The sequence below is a fragment of the Colossoma macropomum genome, unplaced genomic scaffold (assembly GCF_904425465.1).
Source record: "Colossoma macropomum unplaced genomic scaffold, Colossoma_macropomum, whole genome shotgun sequence".
Classification (NCBI taxonomy): domain Eukaryota; kingdom Metazoa; phylum Chordata; class Actinopteri; order Characiformes; family Serrasalmidae; genus Colossoma; species Colossoma macropomum.
This window is the reverse complement of record NW_023494789.1, coordinates 367,501-388,393: the sequence shown is the minus strand read 5'-3', so window position 1 is coordinate 388,393 and position 20,893 is coordinate 367,501. Positions and strand designations below refer to the sequence as shown.

Here is a 20,893-nt window from a genome sequence, read left to right as displayed (position 1 = left end):
TATGTAATTGTACAAGGTCTCAGTCTGAACCTCCTCCAGCTGTACAGACAACATCAACACCATAGTCAAACTCATCCCATACTGGATTGAGCGTGTCGGGTGTCGCTGCACTCACGGCTCTTTCAGTGCGATTTCGGAGATCATCCAGTGTTGTTGGGAGTGGCACATAAACCGAACCCTTAACGTCCCCCACAAATAAAGTCACACGGCGTGAGATCTGGTGAGGCTGGTGGCCTTCTTCTTGGAACTGTTGGTACCAACGATGAACGCTCTGAGCTGTTGGAGGTTCACTGCCAGACTGACAGTCTCTATGACCCCCACTTTCAATTGGATTGTGATTGGTTCCTCGGCACCTTGCGGTCATAAAAATATGGTGCTTTGAAATCAGATTAATCTTTTTTAATCTTTTTGAGGTTAATGCATTTGCATATTTGTAATTAGACACTGTGATTTATGAGCCATTAAACATAAAAGGAAAAAAATGACAAATTTTCCACATTATATTTTGGTCATGATGCGTCTTTCTTGAAAGTATTTAGCAAATCTGAAGTGGTCGGTTCCACAATCTACAAAGAAACTATGCTAATGAATTAAAACATTTTGTGAAGCTCGGTGTCCCCAATCCTTGGATAGGCAGTATAGATTAAGATGAGATGGCAATCAATCATTCACAAAATATCTCTATTTCAGTCATGCAAAAACATAAATCTGAGTGAATCCTGAACCTCCAGCCAGGCTATAAGCCCAGGTGCTGATTTGTCTGCAGAGGTAAGTAACTGAGGTCCAGAAGGTAAAAATCCTCCGGGTTTTGTTCCACCTGCCTGGACACCTCCACTGCTAGTTTGAGTGAACTAGCGAGGCCAGACAGTTGGAACAAAAACACAGGAGGATTTCCACTTTCTGGACCTGAACTACTGACCAAATTGTCCACTGGAGTTAAAACCATTAGTGCTGCTGCTACAACTGCTAAGGTCATCCTTTGGTAAAAAGGCATTAGTTGAACAACATTACAACAACTCTTACTACCATTACTGTTATTATGACGAACACTACTCTGATCGTTAGTAGCGGTTAATCAATCGGGGTATGCTGTGGTTAGATACAACAGTAAAACAGCTTGTTGCTTACATGAGGTTCTAGTAAACAAAAAGGAGTCTGCACCACAGAGCTGGAGTCACAGGTTAGCAAAGTGAAGTCATTCAGGTCGAGCCCTGAACTTTGACTTTAAACTCTGCGAGCTAACCCATGAGTTCACCTTTGTACTACACACCTCTGGTAAACAATATTTATTAACAACACCATCCACACAAACACAAGGCAACTGTTCACACAATAACGGTCAGGTTTACGATCCTTGGCAACATTATCAGCGCTATACGGTGCTGTTTTCAGTACTTCAGTACACTCATCCTCCATTCACACGGATCTATAGGGGTAAACTTGGAGTGTGTGCCTGAACTGCTGTGTGTGTGTGTGTGTTTGTCTCAGTGTGTATGCTGAATGAAAGCCTCCTGTATCAAGTATGCATGTGTCTTACAGTACTGTGGAAGCGTCAGAGACCACCCTTCATTTCTTTCATATCCAGTCAAAATGTCTATAAAGTATAAATGATTCATTTTTCAGCAGAAAACATAATTAACATAAAAGCCTCAACAACCAAATACAGGATCAACATTTTCAGTATTGACTGTATCCACCAGGTCTCGGTCGTTAGGGGTCCCATTTTCTTTTAGCCATGTTTTAGAACTCGTTTTGGAAACTCCTGTTTGTTTACTTATTTTTTGATTTTCCTTTTTTATGCAGGTTATTTTAGATTTAATCTCCTCAGAACACCTCCTGAGAAATCAACTTGCACTTAATGGCTGATTTGACTGGAAATTAAATGAATGAAGGGTGGTCTCTGACTTCTGCACTGTTCTGTATTACTCATCACATAACTGCACTGAAAGTATTCTTGGAGATGTGTGTGTGTGTGTGTGGTGGGGGACGTTGAGAGAGAGAGATTGAGAGAGAGTAGAGTCTGAAAGTGTTCTGTGTGTGAGTGATATTATCTCTTGTTGCACATCCGGCCTGAAAGTGTTCTGTTTGCGGAGCTGTGTGTGTGTGTGTGTGTGTGTGTGTGTGTGTGTGTGTGTGTGTGTGAGTGAATTAGGACTGCAGTAGGTGTGTGTGTGTGTGTGTGTGTGTGTGTGTGTGTGTGTGAGTTAGGAATGCAGCAGGTGTGTGTGTGCGTGCATTCTGAGTGTGTTCATTAAGGGGGATCCGTGCATCCTCTGGGTGATGTAGTTCCTGAAGGAGTTTTTTACCTCCGCTGGTTTCCCCACCCCCACCACGATCAGTTTTCCGTCCTGAAGCCCCACCAGCACATGCGACTGCTCCTTCGTCACCGACACACACCGGATTGGCACCCGCATCGCCATGGGAGACACGCACAGTGCCAGGCTGTTACAGCAACCAGAAGAGATGGTGTTAATGTTAGAAAAAAGCTTTAAATACGATGAATAAAAACACAGATTTAAAAAGCTGTAACTAATATAAAACATACACAGTATAGATATGAGTTCCAGCCCTCTTCCATAAAAAAGCACTGAGATAATTAAAAGATAATTAGAGTTGAATAGAAAAGGAGAGGTGAACTGGAGAGGTGAGGTGCAGAGAAGAGGTGAGTAGGAGAGGAGGAGGAGAGGAACGGAGAGAAAGAGGAGAGGAGAGGTGAGCTAAATAGTAAAGGAGCAGGAGAGGAGATGTGAGGAGAGAAGGAGAGGTGAACAGGAGATGAGGAGGAGAGGAGAGATGAACTTAACAGGAGAAGAGAACAGGAAAAGAGGAGAGAAGAGACGAACAGGGAAGAGGAAGCGAACAGGAGTTGGGAGGAGAGGAGAACATGACAGAGGAGAAGAGGTGAACAGGAAAGGAGGATTAAAGGAAGGGTGAACAGGAGGGGAGAACAAGAAGGGAGAGATGGAGAGGAGAAGAGAGGAAAGGAGAGGAGGAGGACAGAAAAGATGAAGAGAGAAAGAAGATGAGAGGTGAAGAGGAGAGGAGAGGTGAAAAGCAAAGGAGGATGAGAAGGCAGGTGAAGAGAGGAGGAGAGGAGAGGTGAACAGGAGGGGAGGAGGAGAAGAGAGGTGAACAGGAGAGGAGGAGGAGAGGAGAGGTGAACAGGAGAGGAGGAGGAGAGGAGAGGTGAACAGGAGAGGAGGAGGAGAGTAGATGTGAACAGGAGAGGAGAACAAGAAGGGAGAGCTGAGGAGGAGAGGTGAACAGAAGTGAAGAGAGGAGGAGAGGAGAGGTGAACATGACAGGAGAGGAGAGTAGAGTAGAGATGAACAGGAAAGTAGGAGGAAAGGAGAGAGGACAAAAGGGGGAGAGAAGAGCTGAACAGGAGAGGAGAACAAGAAGCGAGAGGTGGGGAGGAGAGGAGGAGGACAGGAAAGAGAGAAGAAGAGGAGAGGATGTAATCTTACCTGTATAAGTCTCTGATGGACAGGAAGCCCTGCTCGCTGCCCATGACGATGTACTCTCCCGACACACACAGGTCTGTCACCTGCTCCTTCAGAGGGTCACTGCACAGGTGCTTCCCATTCACAGAGTACAGGTGCAGCGCGTTTTTATCCTAAACACACAAACGTCATTAGTTACCTGAGTAAGTCCACATAATGCAGCGACCTCTTCCTGAACACTGGAAAGACAAAGGAGATCCTGGACTGTGTCTCCCTATTTATCAGCGGCTTTAAGGGGGGGAGGGTCAGTCACTGCTACACGTTAAGGATGACCTGACATGGACGGTACGCACACAAGCCATAGCAAAGACTTCATGCCAGTGTTTCTGTTTCCTTAAGAAGCTGCAGAAGTTTAGCACGATCCAGGCTGTCAATCCAAACCTTTACAGATGACAGCATTGTGATGGGCTGAATTACTATTTGGTTTGGGAACCAAACCAAACCTGGGCTACATCCAGAACCGCAAAGCCCTGGAAGGAGTAGTGAGGAATGCTGAAACTAAGTGAATTTTGGAGGATTATTGAAGTATATGCTTTATACATTTCTTAGTCATTATTGAAATTCTTCACCTCTGATGCACCAAATGAGGGAGACTGTTACTGGTATTTATTTTATTCTTTTGAAATGTACCTTTTACTGATTATATAGAATCGTTAGTTAAAGTTTCAATGATTGTATACTTTGTTAAAGTTTATTCAAGTGTAACCAATTGGGAGCATCTTGTCTAAAGCATTTCATTGTTCAGAGTCACTGTGTTATACTGTACAAATAACAGTAAAGAGTCTGAAGTAAGAACAGAAAAACGAATGTATAAGAATGTTATATGTTAGTGTTTTTCCTCAAACAGGGACTGATCCAAGTCCTGGACCACACAGCATTCTGAACGGAGATGTAAAGTAAAATGCATTTTAGCACTAAGCCTAATCCCTGTCTGGGAAACAGGCCCTTAATTAATATTCCTGAAGCTCTAAACAGGGGGTGTGTGTGTGTGTGTGTGTGTGTGTGTGTGTGTGTGTGTGTGTGCGTGTGTGTGTGTGTGCGTGTGTGTGTGTGTCACCTTCAGTGTGGCTTTTCCCTCCACACAGGTGTGCACCACCACATGCCCCTCCCAGGACACAGCCAGGTGTGTGATGGACACAGGTAGTGAGCTCTCACAGGGGGGCCGCAAGGAGCGCATGTACTGACCTCTCCGCACAGTGTGTATGATCACAGTACCATCCTACTCACACACACACACACACACACACACACACACACACACACACACACACACACACAAATACAAATAAACAACCAAAAACAAACAACCACAAAATAATCTATAAGGCATCGTTAGACATTAGTATTAGTCCTCTGAGACCAAGTCTACAAAGTGATGACAGAGAATATGTCTGTGTGTGAGTGTCTGTGTGTGAGTGTGTGTTTGTGTGTGAGTGTTTGTGTGTGAGTGTTTGTGTGTGTGTTTGTGTGTGAGTGTCTGTGTGTGAGTGTCTGTGTGTGAGTGTCTGTGTGTGTGTGTCTGTGTGTGAGTGTTTGTGTGTGAGTGTCTGTGTGTGAGTGTTTGTGTGAGTGTTTGTGTGTGAGTGTCTGTGTGTGAGTGTCTGTGTGTGTGTTTGTGTGTGAGTGTCTGTGTGTGAGTGTCTGTGTGTGAGTGTCTGTGTGTGTGTGTCTGTGTGTGAGTGTCTGTGTGTGAGTGTCTGTGTGTGTGTGTCTGTGTGTGAGTGTCTGTGTGTGAGTGTTTGTGTGTGAGTGTCTGTGTGTGAGTGTCTGTGTGTGAGTGTTTGTGTGTGAGTGTTTGTGTGTGAGTGTCTGTGTGTGAGTGTCTGTGTGTGAGTGTCTGTGTGTGAGTGTTTGTGTGTGAGTGTCTGTGTGTGAGTGTCTGTGTGTGTGTGTTTGTGTGTGAGTGTCTGTGTGTGAGTGTTTGTGTGTGAGTGTCTGTGTGTGAGTGTCTGTGTTTGAGTGTTTGTGTGTGAGTGTCTGTGTGTGAGTGTCTGTGTGTGAGTGTTTGTGTGAGTGTCTGTGTGTGAGTGTTTGTGTGTGAGTGTTTGTGTGTGAGTGTGAGTGTTTGTGTGTGAGTGTTTGTGTGTGAGTGTTTGTGTGTGTGTTTGTGTGTGAGTGTTTGTGTGAGTGTTTGTGTGTGAGTGTCTGTGTGTGAGTGTCTGTGTGTGAGTGTTTGTGTGTGAGTGTTTGTGTGTGAGTGTCTGTGTGTGAGTGTTTGTGTGTGAGTGTTTGTGTGTGAGTGTCTGTGTGTGAGTGTTTGTGTGTGAGTGTCTGTGTGTGAGTGTCTGTGTGTGAGTGTTTGTGTGTGAGTGTCTGTGTGTGAGTGTTTGTGTGTGAGTGTTTGTGTGTGAGTGTCTGTGTGTGAGTGTTTGTGTGTGAGTGTTTGTGTGTGAGTGTTTGTGTGTGAGTGTCTGTGTGTGAGTGTTTGTGTGTGAGTGTCTGTGTGTGAGTGTCTGTGTGTGAGTGTCTGTGTGTGAGTGTTTGTGTGTGAGTGTCTGTGTGTGAGTGTCTGTGTGTGAGTGTCTGTGTGTGAGTGTTTGTGTGTGAGTGTTTGTGTGTGAGTGTCTGTGTGTGAGTGTCTGTGTGTGTGTGTTTGTGTGTGAGTGTCTGTGTGTGAGTGTTTGTGTGTGAGTGTCTGTGTGTGAGTGTCTGTGTGTGAGTGTTTGTGTGTGAGTGTCTGTGTGTGAGTGTCTGTGTTTGAGTGTTTGTGTGTGAGTGTCTGTGTGTGAGTGTCTGTGTGTGAGTGTTTGTGTGAGTGTCTGTGTGTGAGTGTTTGTGTGTGAGTGTCTGTGTGTGAGTGTTTGTGTGTGAGTGTCTGTGTGTGAGTGTCTGTGTGTGTGTCTGTGTGTTTGTGTGTGAGTGTCTGTGTGTGAGTGTTTGTGTGTGAGTGTCTGTGTGTGTGTCTGTGTGTGAGTGTCTGTGTGTGTTTGTGTGTGAGTGTTTGTGTGTGAGTGTTTGTGTGTGAGTGTCTGTGTGTGAGTGTTTGTGTGTGAGTGTCTGTGTGTGAGTGTCTGTGTGTGAGTGTTTGTGTGTGAGTGTTTGTGTGTGAGTGTCTGTGTGTGAGTGTTTGTGTGTGAGTGTCTGTGTGTGAGTGTCTGTGTGTGAGTGTTTGTGTGTGAGTGTGTGTGAGTGTCTGTGTGTGAGTGTTTGTGTGTGAGTGTCTGTGTGTGAGTGTTTGTGTGTGAGTGTTTGTGTGTGTGTCTGTGTGTGAGTGTTTGTGTGTGTGTCTGTGTGTGAGTGTCTGTGTTTGAGTGTTTGTGTGTGTCTGTGTGTGAGTGTTTGTGTGTGTGTTTGTGTGTGAGTGTTTGTGTGTGAGTGTTTGTGTGTGAGTGTTTGTGTGTTGGTGTAATGTAATGTGCCAGGATTTAAGTGGCTGATTAACTCTGGATAAAGTATCTGTGTTCTTTCCCTAAATTCCCACAGACAGTCTGGACTGAAAGGACAAAACCCAGATCATCACACCAGCATTACGCTACAGGAAACACTCAATACAAGACAACAATAACAACACACTGCATGGCTATATCAGTTAGTGGGTTGGAACAGGACTACTGTTACTGAGGGAGCTCCCGTTTCAGCCAATTACAGAGGAGCATTCACTCCACAATTACTACAGCAACTAGGGGTGCAGGAAAAACTTGATTCTTAGATGCATCGCGATGCGGACGTGAACGATTCTGAATCGATTCATTCAACGTGAAAAATCGATTTTCTAAATATTTAATTTATAACGTGATGTTGACGGAACGCAAAAGGCATAACTTGGAAGTGCGGAAGTGCAGCGCCCGGACAGTCTGTGGGGCACATAACAAAAACACCACTGGAGGAGTGAGAAATCCGACCGGCTCCCTCTGCATTAAAGCCAGGTTAGGTCAGGAGTCACAACACAAATGATAAGAAGAGCCATTTTGCCTTTCAACGAAGTCAAACCACCTCGGGAGCCACAACATTAATGTCCAGTATGTCTCAGTGTGTGTTAATGTCCTAGTATGGGCTAAAAATATAAACGAGAGCGCAGATTTACTCCGCTCTGCTTTAAGCTTCAGCTACAGCCGCTTTCCTCCCATCTCCGCCAGAAAACCTTTCCTCAAAACTAGAAGAGTTTCTTGTAAAATGTCTCAGCGTCCGGCTGTTTTACGAGGCTGAAGTCGCTTCTCATTCGCCAGTTTCTCGTTCTAATTTTCCCGTTCCACCTTAAATTCTGCCTTAGGCGCCGAATGTAATGCTGCACCATTTAAGGTGGAACGGGAAAATCCGAAAGAGAAGCGAGTTCATTTTCGCAACTTTTCAGAGAAAGACAGTCTCTCAGCAGATTTAACCAACCGCGCTGCTTATAAATGCGAATAAGTCTCCAAATGTTCGTCTTAATCTCTGTTTTTTCTCGCAGATGAGCGGCAGCAGCATCTCTGAATGAGACCCTTCTAGTTCACTTGCAACATCACCTCCATTTGATTTATTAATAAAAGATATTTTAGATATTTAAAGCAAAGTATTTGTAATGATCCATAATACATTTACATTATGGATCATTACAAATACTTTGCTTTAAAACTACCAAGTCCTCAGACAGTAGGAAGATAGAAATCCTGTACAGAGAAAAAAGATGCATCGAGATGCATCGATAATCGTTTTATAATCGCATCACAGCCTCTGAATCGTAATCGAATCGAATCGTGAGGTGCCTAAAGATTCCCACCCCTAACAGCAACATAATCTAAAACTAATTAAACTCCAGCAGGGCTTGTGTGTGGCGTTTCTGAGGGTTTGACAGAGCATAAAACTGAAATGTGTGTTTGTGTGTAAAACGTACCCGTGCTCCTGAAACAGCCATGTCCAGCTCTGTACTGATACACACACTGACCACCTCGTCTGTGTGTCCATACAGCACCTGTAGCGGCTTAGGGCTCAGACCCACTGGGGCTCCACCCTATATGTACACAGACACGTTTAAGTTATTTATTTAGGTCCACAACTGATGCACTAATAAATGGCTACGTTAGCCAGAGATACAAGACTGTACAATATTAAACTGCATTACAAAGCTTTTAAAATCAAATAGAACATTATGTCCTCCAAATGTGGTGACTTTCAATTATGAAGATATGAAACAATACTTTGCTTTTATTTTTGGAAACAACAATTATTCTAAAATCCATAGGTCCCAGTCTATGAGCGAGACTTTTAAATATAAATACAAATAGAAGGTTTGTAGACAGATTTATCATCAACAAAAAGAGCACTCAGTTAAGCCATAATAGAAAGGATAAATTAGATCATTAACTGGCAGCCAGCAGTGTTTATTTAAACATGGTAAACATGGTCGTGCTGGTCGGGGTCATTTTTTTCAACCAAATGTCATTTTAAATATGACAAACATTGTTGATTATTTGCAAAAATAAATCATTATATTTATATTGAGCTCACTGACTGTTCTGAAAATGCTAGCTAGTAATGTTCACATTTTTAGTATGGAATTCATACATCACAGATAAGTGATTAGGGTCTTTCAAAAGGCAAGATCCTGAGGCTGGGCCACCTACAAGTGAAGTGGCCACCAAATCTAATCTGAGAACACCAAGAAAACCAAGAACAAACCGAAATGGAGGAAGTACAGCAGTGAATACGCAGCGCTGGGCTTCATGTGCGTGAGAACTCCCACTCTGAGCTGTTTGTTCGCTTCTCAAGCTTTGAAACACAACAGTTCACACCGTCGCTCAGAGACTAAACATAGTGAATCTGTATTGAACCGAGACCAAATGATGTCGAGACCAAGACTGCAGGTTTATGGTCCACAACTCCACAACTGCAGCTACACTAGTATTCATTGTATGTAGAGGTTAGATTAGAGGACTGTTCCAGGTTTGTTCCCAGACTAATGACAAAATCAACAACAGCACAAACCAGTTCTCAGAATTATTCACAGTGCTGATGATAGGAACCAGACATCTACAGTTTAATGTCTCTAAAAGCTTCCTCAAAGAAAGTTATTTCATGAAATGGTTATGAATATGCAGCCTCACGCCTGAGACATTGTTCTATGATAGTTTTGAGAGAAGACTGTGATCTAAAATTTATTTTTTTATATCAATCTGTGGTAAAGCGGTACTTGCAGGGCATTATAAGACAAAATAGTCCCCAAAAGAAAACTTACTATCAACATCACACATAGTTTGACCACAATGATTCATTTCACATGAAACCTCTCTGAATAATTTTGTTTACGTCACAACCACTGAATCTTTGGAATAATCAGAAAAATCAGTGGACTGTCCCTTTAACTGGGTTGGCTTGTGATCAGTAAATAGCCAGCAAACCTTTATTACACGCCTGCCTGGAACATAATTAATGTTATTAACCAGTAACAAAGGTTTTAAATGAATGTTTCTGTTCCGGAACAGTTAAAGATAATTAGTTTTCAGTTTCACTTAGTTTCTGCACCCTTTTCAGAGCCCTGACAGACTATTTTAGCATAAACTACTGTGAGCAGCTGAACTGTTAGACAGGCTGAAATGTCCCTGTGTAGTTTGACTGCCTCAGACTGACCTGCTGCAGCACCTGCCACACCATGCAGGTAGTGTCTCGGGAGCCCGAGATCAGGTGGATCCCACAGTAATCAGTGGCCAGACAAGTTATTATATCTGCAGAGAGAGAAACGTGCATGAAACACAGACAACGCAGAGGTTTTGTGAGCAATCACACACATCTGGTTTGTGTTGGTGTATGTTCAGTTACCCATGTGGCGGATGTGCTGTCCCACAGTTTTGCCCTTCAACAGTGATGTCACTCTCAGGCTGTTGTCCCAGTGTCCTCCGCTAAACAGGAGCTTTCCATCATGAGAAACTACAAACAGCCTGGCCGAGACCTCCACTCCCGGAGAGAAAGGACCGGCCAGAAAACGCTGCGTCCTACAGAGACACAGAGAGCAAGGCAACACAAAACAATGAATCAGGGAGGAAAAGCTGACATGTCGTTTTCCTTTAAAACAAAAGTACCCTTTATTGCTCTTTATCACTGCTAGTACTCAGACTATGTATTAGTACATTTCAGTTAGATCTTCAGATCTTTGGGTTTCTTTCAGGAGCACCGATGAGTAGCTAAAATATCTGCTTTGTTTATGTTCGGCTTTTTGCACTATACAAAATTAAATAAAGGTCTGTCTTTAGTTGCAAGCAACACTCTTTGAATTAACATACGATCCTCATGTTTCATCCCGACAGATTGTAATGCAATACAGGAAGTGCAGGGGGCGATGTGCCTTCTGCTGTTTTGTTGCACCATGAAAGTCAAAGTCACCTGTCACACAGATTCAACTTTAAATGACGGTGGTGGCAAAGAGAGCGGAATCAATGACAGCATGAGGATTCATTTAATCAATTAAATAAATAACACGTAATTCATTAATTGATCATTCGTTGCTGCCCTACAAAAACACAACACAAGTAGACTTTAGTGCAAAATTTCTGACAGTGTTATTATAGATAATGTATACATAACATATCCTACTGCAGTCTGGATGTGAATTACTGGGGCTGCTCAATGAGCAAGACTACATTAGATGGGACAAACATTTCTGTTTAAATACTGTTTATTAAAAGATCAGAATTAAGCCGAATACCATTTATGACACTCATTCTGAAAAGGTCTTGGTTTCGTTTTGAGAAAAACACTCACTTCTGGCTGGTCACCGTCGGGTCTTTGATGAAGGTGAAGTAGTTGGAGATGGTTTTGTCGTAGGGCAGCCAGCCGTGAGTTCCTATGAGACAATTCTGACTCACTGTCACCTGAAACAGAGGGGACAGGAGAAAAGTCAAGACATTTAACAGCGACTTACTAAAATAAGACTTTAATTTTGAGTTCAGTAAAATCAGCTCGACTTCTTCTTCCCTCCTACCAAGACCTGTTTTTGTTTTTTTACTTTTTATAACAAATTTTGCTTTAACTTTGTATTTAACCTGGTTTAAAGAACTGCAATATAAAGTCTATTAATATTATAAATAGTAATAAAACATTGAATTTAATGCTTAGCTCTCTAAACTACTCATTACATTATTGTAGTATGTCACAAATATATGCAAATATGACATTACTGTATTATGCTAATATGAAATTGTGATATTATTATCATTATTATGTTTCATCAGCACTTCAGCCTTCCAGGCTTGGCTGAAGGAGCCCAGACTCACCAGAGTATCCGGACTGCCCTGGGAGATGAAGGAGTGGGACTGGTTCTTGGGAACTACAGCCTTTACCAGGGCACAGTTATCACTGATACCCTAGAAGCAGAGTTTAAACTTTAATCATAGAGAAACTGCACTGTGTGCTGTACGTAACAACGAAGAAGAAGAAACAGAAGAAGACAAACGAGTAACTAAGTCACCTCCACAAAGAACGACTTGAGTTCTGTGAGGTGTTCAAAGATGCTGAGGGGGCAGGAATCCAGCCGAGACTTCCTCTTCTCCAACTCCTCCAGAGACAGACGCACAGGATGGGGTTCCTACACACGACACAGGATCAGATGGGTTAATTCAAAACTACATTACCCACCGTGCAACTGGATTAACTGACAACTACATTAAACAAAAAACAAAAATGCATTTTTTTAATTAACCTGCTTCAAAGTGGGAGCAAAACCAAAAGCACTGCATTTATATGTTTGATCAGTATTGAATACCCACAGTGCACCTGGGTTAAAAGTCTCAGTCATATTACAGAGACAGGAATAAACTGTAGTGTTTGCCACCTGGTACACAAATTTAGGCCTGAAAGCTGTTCTAAACTAACACTCTGACCCTTATTCTTCCAAGATTTGACCACCTTTAATGATGTATGACCTATTTAGCGTCTATTCTGTGAAACTTTCCTTCAACATGGAAATCAGCAGAGATTTGGCTGCAGCTGGTGAATCAGTGTCAGTGTGTGAAGTCAAGCACAGGCCTACCAGCACCTCATTTACATGTAATTTACATGAAGCATGTGCTAATGCAGGTGTTTCAGTAAGGAGCCAATAAAACAACAGTCTGAAGTTGAGCAGTGAGCGCAGTGCTCCCCCTACTGACCAAACTTTAGAGTGTTAAAATTACAAAGACTGGAAAGAACCAAATAAACAAAACGTCTGTCGTGGTTGTGTAGTGTGACTGTTTAGAACAGCATTTTTAAGAAACGCCCTCTGCACTAGCTGTGCGCTCATTTTACGATCAGATTTGACCGTATACAACTTTGATAAACAAGAGCCACTGTGTATGAGCACATAAAGGCTCTATTGTTTGGTCACTCTGCTCTTCAGCCACGGACCTTCAGCAGCTGGCAGGGTGTCTGGCCGAAGTTGCTGATCATTCCCTCTAAAGCTTTCCTCTCCTTCTCATCCGTGATGGCGTCCAGATCTACAGCGCCTGCAACAGAAACAGATGTGAGTCGTGGGGAAGCTCAGACAGATCAAACGCACCATGTTGTTCTCTAAGTGACTTAAATCAAAGTGCTGCTGTACCATCAACCCCACACGTCACTATCAGCACAAAACCTTTCATCTCTTGTCTTGTAAAACTGCAACGATGGAGGTGAATAATGAGTTGAACGTGTGGCTGTTTATAGGAGGAATAACGTTAACGCGGCTCACACACCAGCTAAAGCTTTGGGAGTTGGAAACTGAAACTGGGGAGCGGTGACGCCCTGATAGGTAGTTAGCTAAACTATCTTACACTCTTTGTGTTATTAGCATATTCATCATAGCTGTCTTACCTTCATATGTGCAGTAATAAAAAACGTTGAGGGCCTCTACAGCAGCTGGGCCTCTCTGCTTATAACCAAAGATCAGATCGATCCACTCGTGCAGATGCGCAGAAACATACTCAGATTCCTGAAACACAAACACACACATGCACACTTAGGTGTTCACTGACCTACATTACAGACCCAAAGTTTGGAAGCAACACTTAATATTGAAGAGATAAAGGCTACATTTACTGATATCCTCCTACAGCTTTAATGACAGTCTGACATATCTGAGGCATTTTTTCATGAAGGTTCAGCTGCTGTGTTCCTCTGTACAGCCTTACTGTCAAATGTTAAAGAAAAGATCTTGACATCAGTTTGGGGAACGTGGCTGAGGCATAGAAAGAGTTTATTCATTTTTTGTACTGTTGTGTGCAAAAACGAATCCTCTACAGGGAGCAAAAATAAATAAGTTTGTGCACAATTTCTATTTACTTGCTCAGTTTAATATAGAACAAAATATAAAATGTGCCAAAACTTTTGCCCAGGCCACATTTTATTTTTATTCAGCAAAACATAACATACAAACATTTGTTATATGTGTAAATTATATTATCATGTTATTCATATTAAATTCAGCAAATAAGCAGTAACTGTGCATTAAAATGTGTTGAAGTGTGAAAAACACGTCATTTGACTGTAGATGTTCAAGTTTTTGCACATGACTCTATATGATGGGCACAGGGTACAGTTTAGGATTCGACACAATCTTCACCCCTGCCACATTGGGACATATGTTCAGCACCCAAGTTTGTCCAATTTGTTGCTCTCTATGGTCCTGTTCACACCTGGCATTAACATCTGTCTCGAGTGATCTGATCACAGGTGGACGGTGAGGCGTACAGCCGTCCACACCTGCTATTTCCATATGTCTCTAATGTGTCTCCAGTGACCACTTATGGTCAGATTTCATGACCGGAGAACAGATATTGGTCACATTTACTACATCAGTCTCTCACTGCAACAACAAACAGAGGAGGAATGTATCCAACTTGTAAATAAATGGAGAGAAGACTAAACAATAAGCAATGCAGCTGCAGCTGAAGAAGTCCTTTAATGCTGCTGAGGACACATCCAGACGTTTTAGGAACATCTGCAGGTGAAGCTGATATTTGATTTTTCATGGCATTATTAAAAGAATAAATTTCTGCCAATTACACAGAGACTTTCAGAATCACTGCTTGCTTCCATGATTTTGGCCTGTAGTGTTTGAAGTTACATGCTGGACATTTCTTTGAGAATAAAGCACAATAAAGAAACAGCTTTACTTAGTGAAAAAGTACAAATATGTCATCTCTCAAAGAAAACGCTCATCCTTTCACTGTATTCTATGCCCTTCAGGCATTTTCAGGCCATCAAGCACAAAGGAAAGAAAACAGAGTGACCGAGGATAAGGAATTCTGGGACACAGTCGGTATTCAATTACTTGGTTTTCCCTGGAGGCCTCAGATTCAGGTCAGTAGGGAGAAAAGTGAAAAGATGAGGTAAGAAAAGGCCTCACCAGGGCTTTGCGATGCTTGTAAATGAAATCCTCTGGAGATTTGGCCCATTTAGGCAAAACCACATCATTCACACGCTCTTTAGATATCTGCAGGCGACCCAGGTCAAAGGCTACCAGGAAGACGGAGAAGGAAAATGAGGGAAAAAACAGAAAAATGAATAGTTAAAAGAACATAAAAATAACAACCCAAATGTAATAAATCAGCCAAGACAAGTTTTTACTAGGTGCTGGAGCTTTGAGGCTAATGTAGCTAACAAGGAATGGAATTTTACACGCCACCAAATATCATTAAACAAACTGCATGTCTACATCATCACAGACCGGTTTTAAACCAAGCTGAGTTTGGATAAACCTCTAACAGACTTCTGTATGTGGTTTTGACACTGTATGGAAAACTGTTCTTTATAAAAATGGACAAAAGTACTGACTTATAATTGTCTAATTACTATTCTGTACTGATATAATGACCGACAGCTGAAATAAGGTTTCACTGAATTGAATCCACTTAAATGATCAGTGCTGTTTTCAAACGTGGTAAACGTCCATGTGCCCAGGCTTTTGTATCACTGCTGTTTTTATAGAAGGACAATCCTAATATTAACGCTCTTTTACGCTACACTAACTATGAAGGTCTTGCTCACCATTTTGATTCTCAAGGAACTCTGGGAAGTAGAAGAACTCTGGTATTAGCTCTTTAACGTCATTGGGGTTGTCCATCAGCGTCTGCCAGGTGGCGGGGATGGAGTGGAACTGTCTGTCCGCACAATCAAACCTGGAGGAGAGAATCCAATTCAATCCAGTCCAATTCATTTAATTTCAACCCAATTCAATTCAATTCAGTAGTCACAAGGCAGCCCCATAGAAATCCAGGCCCAAAATAAAGAGCTAAGATGAAAAACACAAGGAAATGAACTCTGAGAGGAACCAAGACTGAAAAGTGTCACAAATCCTTTTCTGGGCTGCACTAGATGATGAAATTACAGCAGCAATGAGAGTTAAGAGAATTATGAATACAGGAATGAAACAAGCCTAAACAGTACACAGAAGAGTTCAGACCAACCAATGAAAACCAATGACTTCTGTTCAGGGCCGGCCTGAGTGACTCAAATCCTTGAGTATTTGTTCGTTACATTGGTGTTCAGTTCTCTATTTAGTATTCAGATTCATATTTTAAAGCCACAAAAACTGTGGATAAAAATGAATTTTCTGAGCAAAGGCCTTCAGCAGGGCAGTAAATGTTTACGTTTGATAAATGTTAAAAATAAATTATAGCTAGTTTACGTCTCCAGACATCCATGTCACCTCAATTCAGGGTGCAACAAACTGCACTGCTTTCCATGTGGCTATAAAAGCTAAACGAGCAAAGCTAACTCAGACATCACACAGCTGAGAGCACCTCAAATTCGCTGATGATTAAAAATCGCTCAGTGCACAGCTGCAGTGTATCTGTTCCATCAGGCAGAAAACGAGTCTTCGAGTGCTGGTTCAGAAACATCAGTGAGTATCTGAAGCCTGTAAATTAGTAGGGCTGCCCTGAACAGCAATGCCAGAAGGTTTTCTCTAAAAAGACAGGCTGAGAATCAGCAAGTGAGGTGAACACACCAAGTGTTAGACGTGAGAGCCGTAACATTAACATGAACAGGTAAGGAACTCAGGATCGTGTAAGGAACTCAGGATCGTGTAAGGCCGGTGTACAAATCCAGAACTGATTAGCAGGTTGTGCAGGAACCAGCAGCCAACAGTCTAAATATCAACTATAACGGGAGTTTTGTTGTTTGGTTGGAGAAAAAAAAACAGCAGCAGGATCAGAAAACAGAAACTCCCAAACCTCCAACCATATAACAAACAGGATGGCTGTAACTTCACCGTCAAACAATATAACAATCCGTTTAATTTGCAACAGCAGGATGAATATAACGTTGTGAAGTCACAACTGTTCTGTATTTCTGTACTATCTGACTTTGTGATGATACAGAAAACATCAAGTTCAACTGATGTAGTGACACAGTGAAAATGTAGTGCTCACACTTTAATAAGCACTGAGAGAGGGAAACCGATGAGACCGAAGTGGAGAGTAGGATAAGTAAAGCAGGGTAAGTAAAAAGACTGGAGAACTGAAAAGCCAAAGAAAAGTGTAGAAAAGAGAAACAGAGGGAAAGACAGAAAAAGAAGCAAGTGAAGGTGTTTTACCTGCCGCTCTGCAGCTGTATGTGCAGCGAGGTGAAGGGCTCCACTCTGATCAGGTAGTGCATCACTCCTGCGGCGTTGGAGTAATGAGTGCCGTAGTGGAAACGGTCTATTGTGCCTGTAGGGTCCTCAAAACTATCATACCTACAGAGAGAAACAGATGCTGGATGATTTCTACTGTTCTCCCTCTGTTTAATCTTCACACTTTCTGCACTCTAAAATCTTAATATGTTACTTTATTATTTTTACTACCTCCAATCTGCGTAATTCCAGCTTTGGCATGAACTATTATAAGATACGCAAACACTAATAGAACCATTATGTCAATAAAGCTGCCTGAACTGCACTGAGGGACAGAACAACGGAAACACACTTTTCTTTCACTGCCTTGGCGTTCTTTTCGTTCAGGACGGCTACAGGTTTGGAGAGATCCCGGAACACCCGTGGGTCGGACAGGTCCAGTTCCTCCGAGATGTAATCAGACAGGATCCAGGGAAACTGCAGGGATGATAACAAACAAGCCAGCTTTTACTCTGTGAACGAGTCTAATCAGGGAATCCTGAGCGATTAAGAGTTCAGGGTAGAGCAGTTTTACCACAGGGTACTGCGCCAGGTCGTTGTAGGTTCTCCCTGCGATGGTGTTCAGCTGCATCAGGTAGTCAAAGTTAGAGATCTCTCTGTTCACCCATTTCTGAAACAAAGGAAAAGGTCATCGTTTTCCATAAACATCCTGTTCTGCACAGGGTAACCCAGCTTATTTTGAATCCTTCCAATCCCTTATCTCAGAGAGCTACAGCACTGCACAATTACTGTGTTACAGCACTGCACAGTTACTGTAGAGTGTTATAGCACTGCACAGTTACTGTAGAGTGTTACAGCACTGCACAGTTACTGTAGAGTGTTATAGCACTGCACAGGTACTGTAGAATGTTATAGCACTGCACAATTACTGTAGAGTGTTATAGCACTGCGCAGTTACTGTAGAGTTTTATAGCACTGCACAGTTACTGTAGAGTTTTATAGCACTGCACAGTTACTGTAAAGTGTTATAGCACTGCACAGGTACTGTAGAGTGTTATAGCACTGCACACTTACTGTAGAGTGTTATAGCACTGCAGAGTTACTGTAGAGTGTTATAGCACTGCACAGGTACTGTAGAGTGTTATAGCACTGCACACTTACTGTAGAGTGTTATAGCACTGCAGAGTTACTGTAGAGTGTTATAGCACTGCACAGGTACTGTAGAATGTTATAGCACTGCACAATTACTGTAGAGTGTTATAGCACTGCACAGGTATTGTAGAGTGTTATAGCACTGCACAGGTACTGTAGAGTGTTATAGCACTGCACAGGTACTGTAGAGTGTTATAGCACTGCACAGGTACTGTAGAGTTTTATAGCACTGCACAGTTACTGTAGAGTGTTATAGCACTGCACAGGTACTGTAGAGTGTTATAGCACTGCACAGGTACTGTAGAGTTTTATAGCACTGCACAGTTACTGTAGAGTGTTATAGCACTGCACAGTTACTGTAGAGTGTTATAGCACTGCACAGTTACTGTAGAGTGTTATAGCACTCGTCTAGAAGCCCAGTCTATAACAGGTGTTCGTTTCTGCTGCATGACCTGCCTTTGACCACTGACCTGTGTGAGTCCGGAGGCTTTGAGCAGCTCCTGAGGTGAGCGAGTGCCATGGAGAGAGAGAGAGCAAAGCAGCAGCATCCGGCTGTACACTTTATTACGCACCTGTCAATCAGAGAGTAAACGAAACAGAGACAGAGACAGAGAGAGAGAGAGAGAGAGAGAGAGAGAGAGAGAGGGAGAGAGAGAGAGAGAGAGAGAGAGAGAGAGAGGGAGAGAGAAATATGCTTAATTTACAGTGTAAACAGCATTTTGAACCCTTAAGAAAACAAAAGACTTATGGTTACATCTAAGAAATATCAACTTTCCACTTCAGAGTTAATGTGGCCTTTTTTATTTATAGGTAGTGAGAGAAACTGAGAGAGAGAAGAGAGAGAGAACAAGATAATGGGAGAAATAGAAAGAAAAAACTGAGAATAATAAGTAGAGAGAAGTAATAAGTGAGAGAGAAAAGAGAAGAAAACACAAAGAAAGAGAACGAAGAGTGAAGGAGAGAAAAAAGAAAAAGAGAGGAAAAAGAAAGAAAGTGAGAGAGAGAGAGAGAGAGAGAGAGAGAAAGTGTGAGAGAAGATCCTGACCTCCTTCTTAAAGTTGAGGAAGTAGTTGGTTTGGTCTATGAGGAATATCTCCAGTGCAGAGCGCCGCAGGTTATACCTGCGCAGGTGAATCTCTCTGATCTGAGACAGCGGCCACTTAAAGTCCTGCCCCACACCTGGACAACACACAGCACAGCGTCACTGCAGATAAACGCACTCCTACCAAACTCACTGGATTCCACACTCACACACACAGTGGTATGTAAAAGTTTGACTACCTTCAATCAAACGGCATTTTGTTGATTTTCTAAGGGAGAGCAGGTAAAACATCGTCTGCAGAGAACACACAAATATTTTCTGTGGACAATTTCTATTACTGTATTTAACATACTGTAATAAAGTAAAACAAAATGTTCCAGAACCCTTTTATTTTTTTCCAGTATGTTAAATACAGCAAATTAACAGTAACTGCGTATTAAATTGTGTAGAAGTGTGCTCTCTCTACAGGATGTTAACTTATTTTCACAAAAATCAACATTACGTCATTTGACCAGGGGTGCCCAAACTTTTGCAAACGACTGTACATATACAAATACACCAATCCTAAACAGGCTGCCTGATGACCTGAGATCTGCGTCCACTCTCCTCTCTTATAAAGGCAAAACTTTACATTAAAACGAGGCATTTAATTAGATAATTCTGTTTGCTTCGCCGTGTTCTGTTACACCTGCTTTTTTAATCTGTTTGTTTTCATCTCTGCTTTTCTCAGTTATCTTTTTTTTTACTGACTGAATCTGCCTTTAATGTTTTTATCTTTGAAATCTGTACAAAAGGTTATGAGCTCCATATGTTTCAGAGATTTACTTTGTAATATTTTCTTTCTTTTTAGGGAAACATTTTAGCTGCATTTCTTGTATGAAAAGTGTCCAAATAAATAAATAAATAAACAAATAAATAAATAAAGATCTTATTATAATAATCTTATTGTGTTGCCCCTCACCCTCTTCCTTTTCTGTGCTGCTGTCGTAGAAGTAGATGTGGTGTGTGGTGATGTCCAGACGGCCGGGGTAAACGTCCACCACAGTGACCAGCTCACAATCTTCTGACATCACCAGCTTCTCCTTCTGACTCGCATCTTCATCATCCGCCCTGGGGGAAGAAAGGGGAGGGGGGGGAAGAGAGAGAGAAAGGTGGGTGGGAGAGAGAGACTGAGAGAGAGAATATAAGGTTGAATACAAGTCTAAAACAGGGGTTCTTAACCTGGGTGTTCAATGATGGTCCAGGGAACAGTTCTGCTGTAAAGCTCTTGCTCCTCCAGCACAAAGAACACAGTGAGCTGGCCGTTCATGACCACAGCTTCACGTGGATTGTTTAATTTCTATTGGGTGAGCTTGTTACTGAAGGAGGGTCTCGACTGAACTAAAAGGCTGAGTGCTAATTTTCCCAGTGTGAGGCTGAAGATTTGTGGTTAAACATCGTTGGTATCGATGTGCTCTGTAAGCACTCTGCAGCCCAGTCACCCCATTAAGTAAGCATATTTGAGCATATTTGATTATTCCTCTAATGCTGTAATGTACTGGTGTCTGGGGAGGACCTGGTTCAGACTAATGCACTGTGCTTCCAGTGTTCACCGACTGACTCTGGCCCCAGTCAGTCCGTTATAAGTCACCACACTGGGATAAAGTGGGTATTTCCAGGCCAGGTGTGTGTTACTCACTGTGTGCTCCCGCTCTGTTCCTCTTCTAGTAGATCCAGTAT

The 20,893-nt window shown here is 42.3% G+C and overlaps 1 protein-coding gene across 3 annotated transcripts in view; it reads right to left on the bottom strand.

Annotated features, from left to right (window-relative positions):
• nbeal1 (neurobeachin-like 1) overlaps window positions 1-20,893 on the bottom strand; it is a 114,181-nt gene that overhangs the window by 5,828 nt on the left and 87,460 nt on the right. For all 3 annotated transcript variants that reach the window (XM_036569764.1, XM_036569766.1, XM_036569765.1), the window contains 20 exons: window positions 20,853-20,893; window positions 20,136-20,284; window positions 19,178-19,311; window positions 18,603-18,704; window positions 17,555-17,650; window positions 17,333-17,457; window positions 16,963-17,103; window positions 15,414-15,544; window positions 14,773-14,882; window positions 13,239-13,356; window positions 12,795-12,892; window positions 11,881-11,997; window positions 11,687-11,776; window positions 11,175-11,284; window positions 10,236-10,408; window positions 10,047-10,141; window positions 8,314-8,430; window positions 4,561-4,722; window positions 3,468-3,616; window positions 2,307-2,442 (listed from right to left, as the gene is read on the bottom strand). The exon at window positions 20,853-20,893 is cut by the window's right edge and continues 83 nt beyond it. In XM_036569764.1, the coding sequence (XP_036425657.1) occupies window positions 2,307-2,442; window positions 3,468-3,616; window positions 4,561-4,722; window positions 8,314-8,430; window positions 10,047-10,141; window positions 10,236-10,408; window positions 11,175-11,284; window positions 11,687-11,776; window positions 11,881-11,997; window positions 12,795-12,892; window positions 13,239-13,356; window positions 14,773-14,882; window positions 15,414-15,544; window positions 16,963-17,103; window positions 17,333-17,457; window positions 17,555-17,650; window positions 18,603-18,704; window positions 19,178-19,311; window positions 20,136-20,284; window positions 20,853-20,893 (2,394 nt within the window). The remainder of the gene's footprint in view (window positions 1-2,306; window positions 2,443-3,467; window positions 3,617-4,560; window positions 4,723-8,313; window positions 8,431-10,046; window positions 10,142-10,235; window positions 10,409-11,174; window positions 11,285-11,686; window positions 11,777-11,880; window positions 11,998-12,794; window positions 12,893-13,238; window positions 13,357-14,772; window positions 14,883-15,413; window positions 15,545-16,962; window positions 17,104-17,332; window positions 17,458-17,554; window positions 17,651-18,602; window positions 18,705-19,177; window positions 19,312-20,135; window positions 20,285-20,852) is intronic.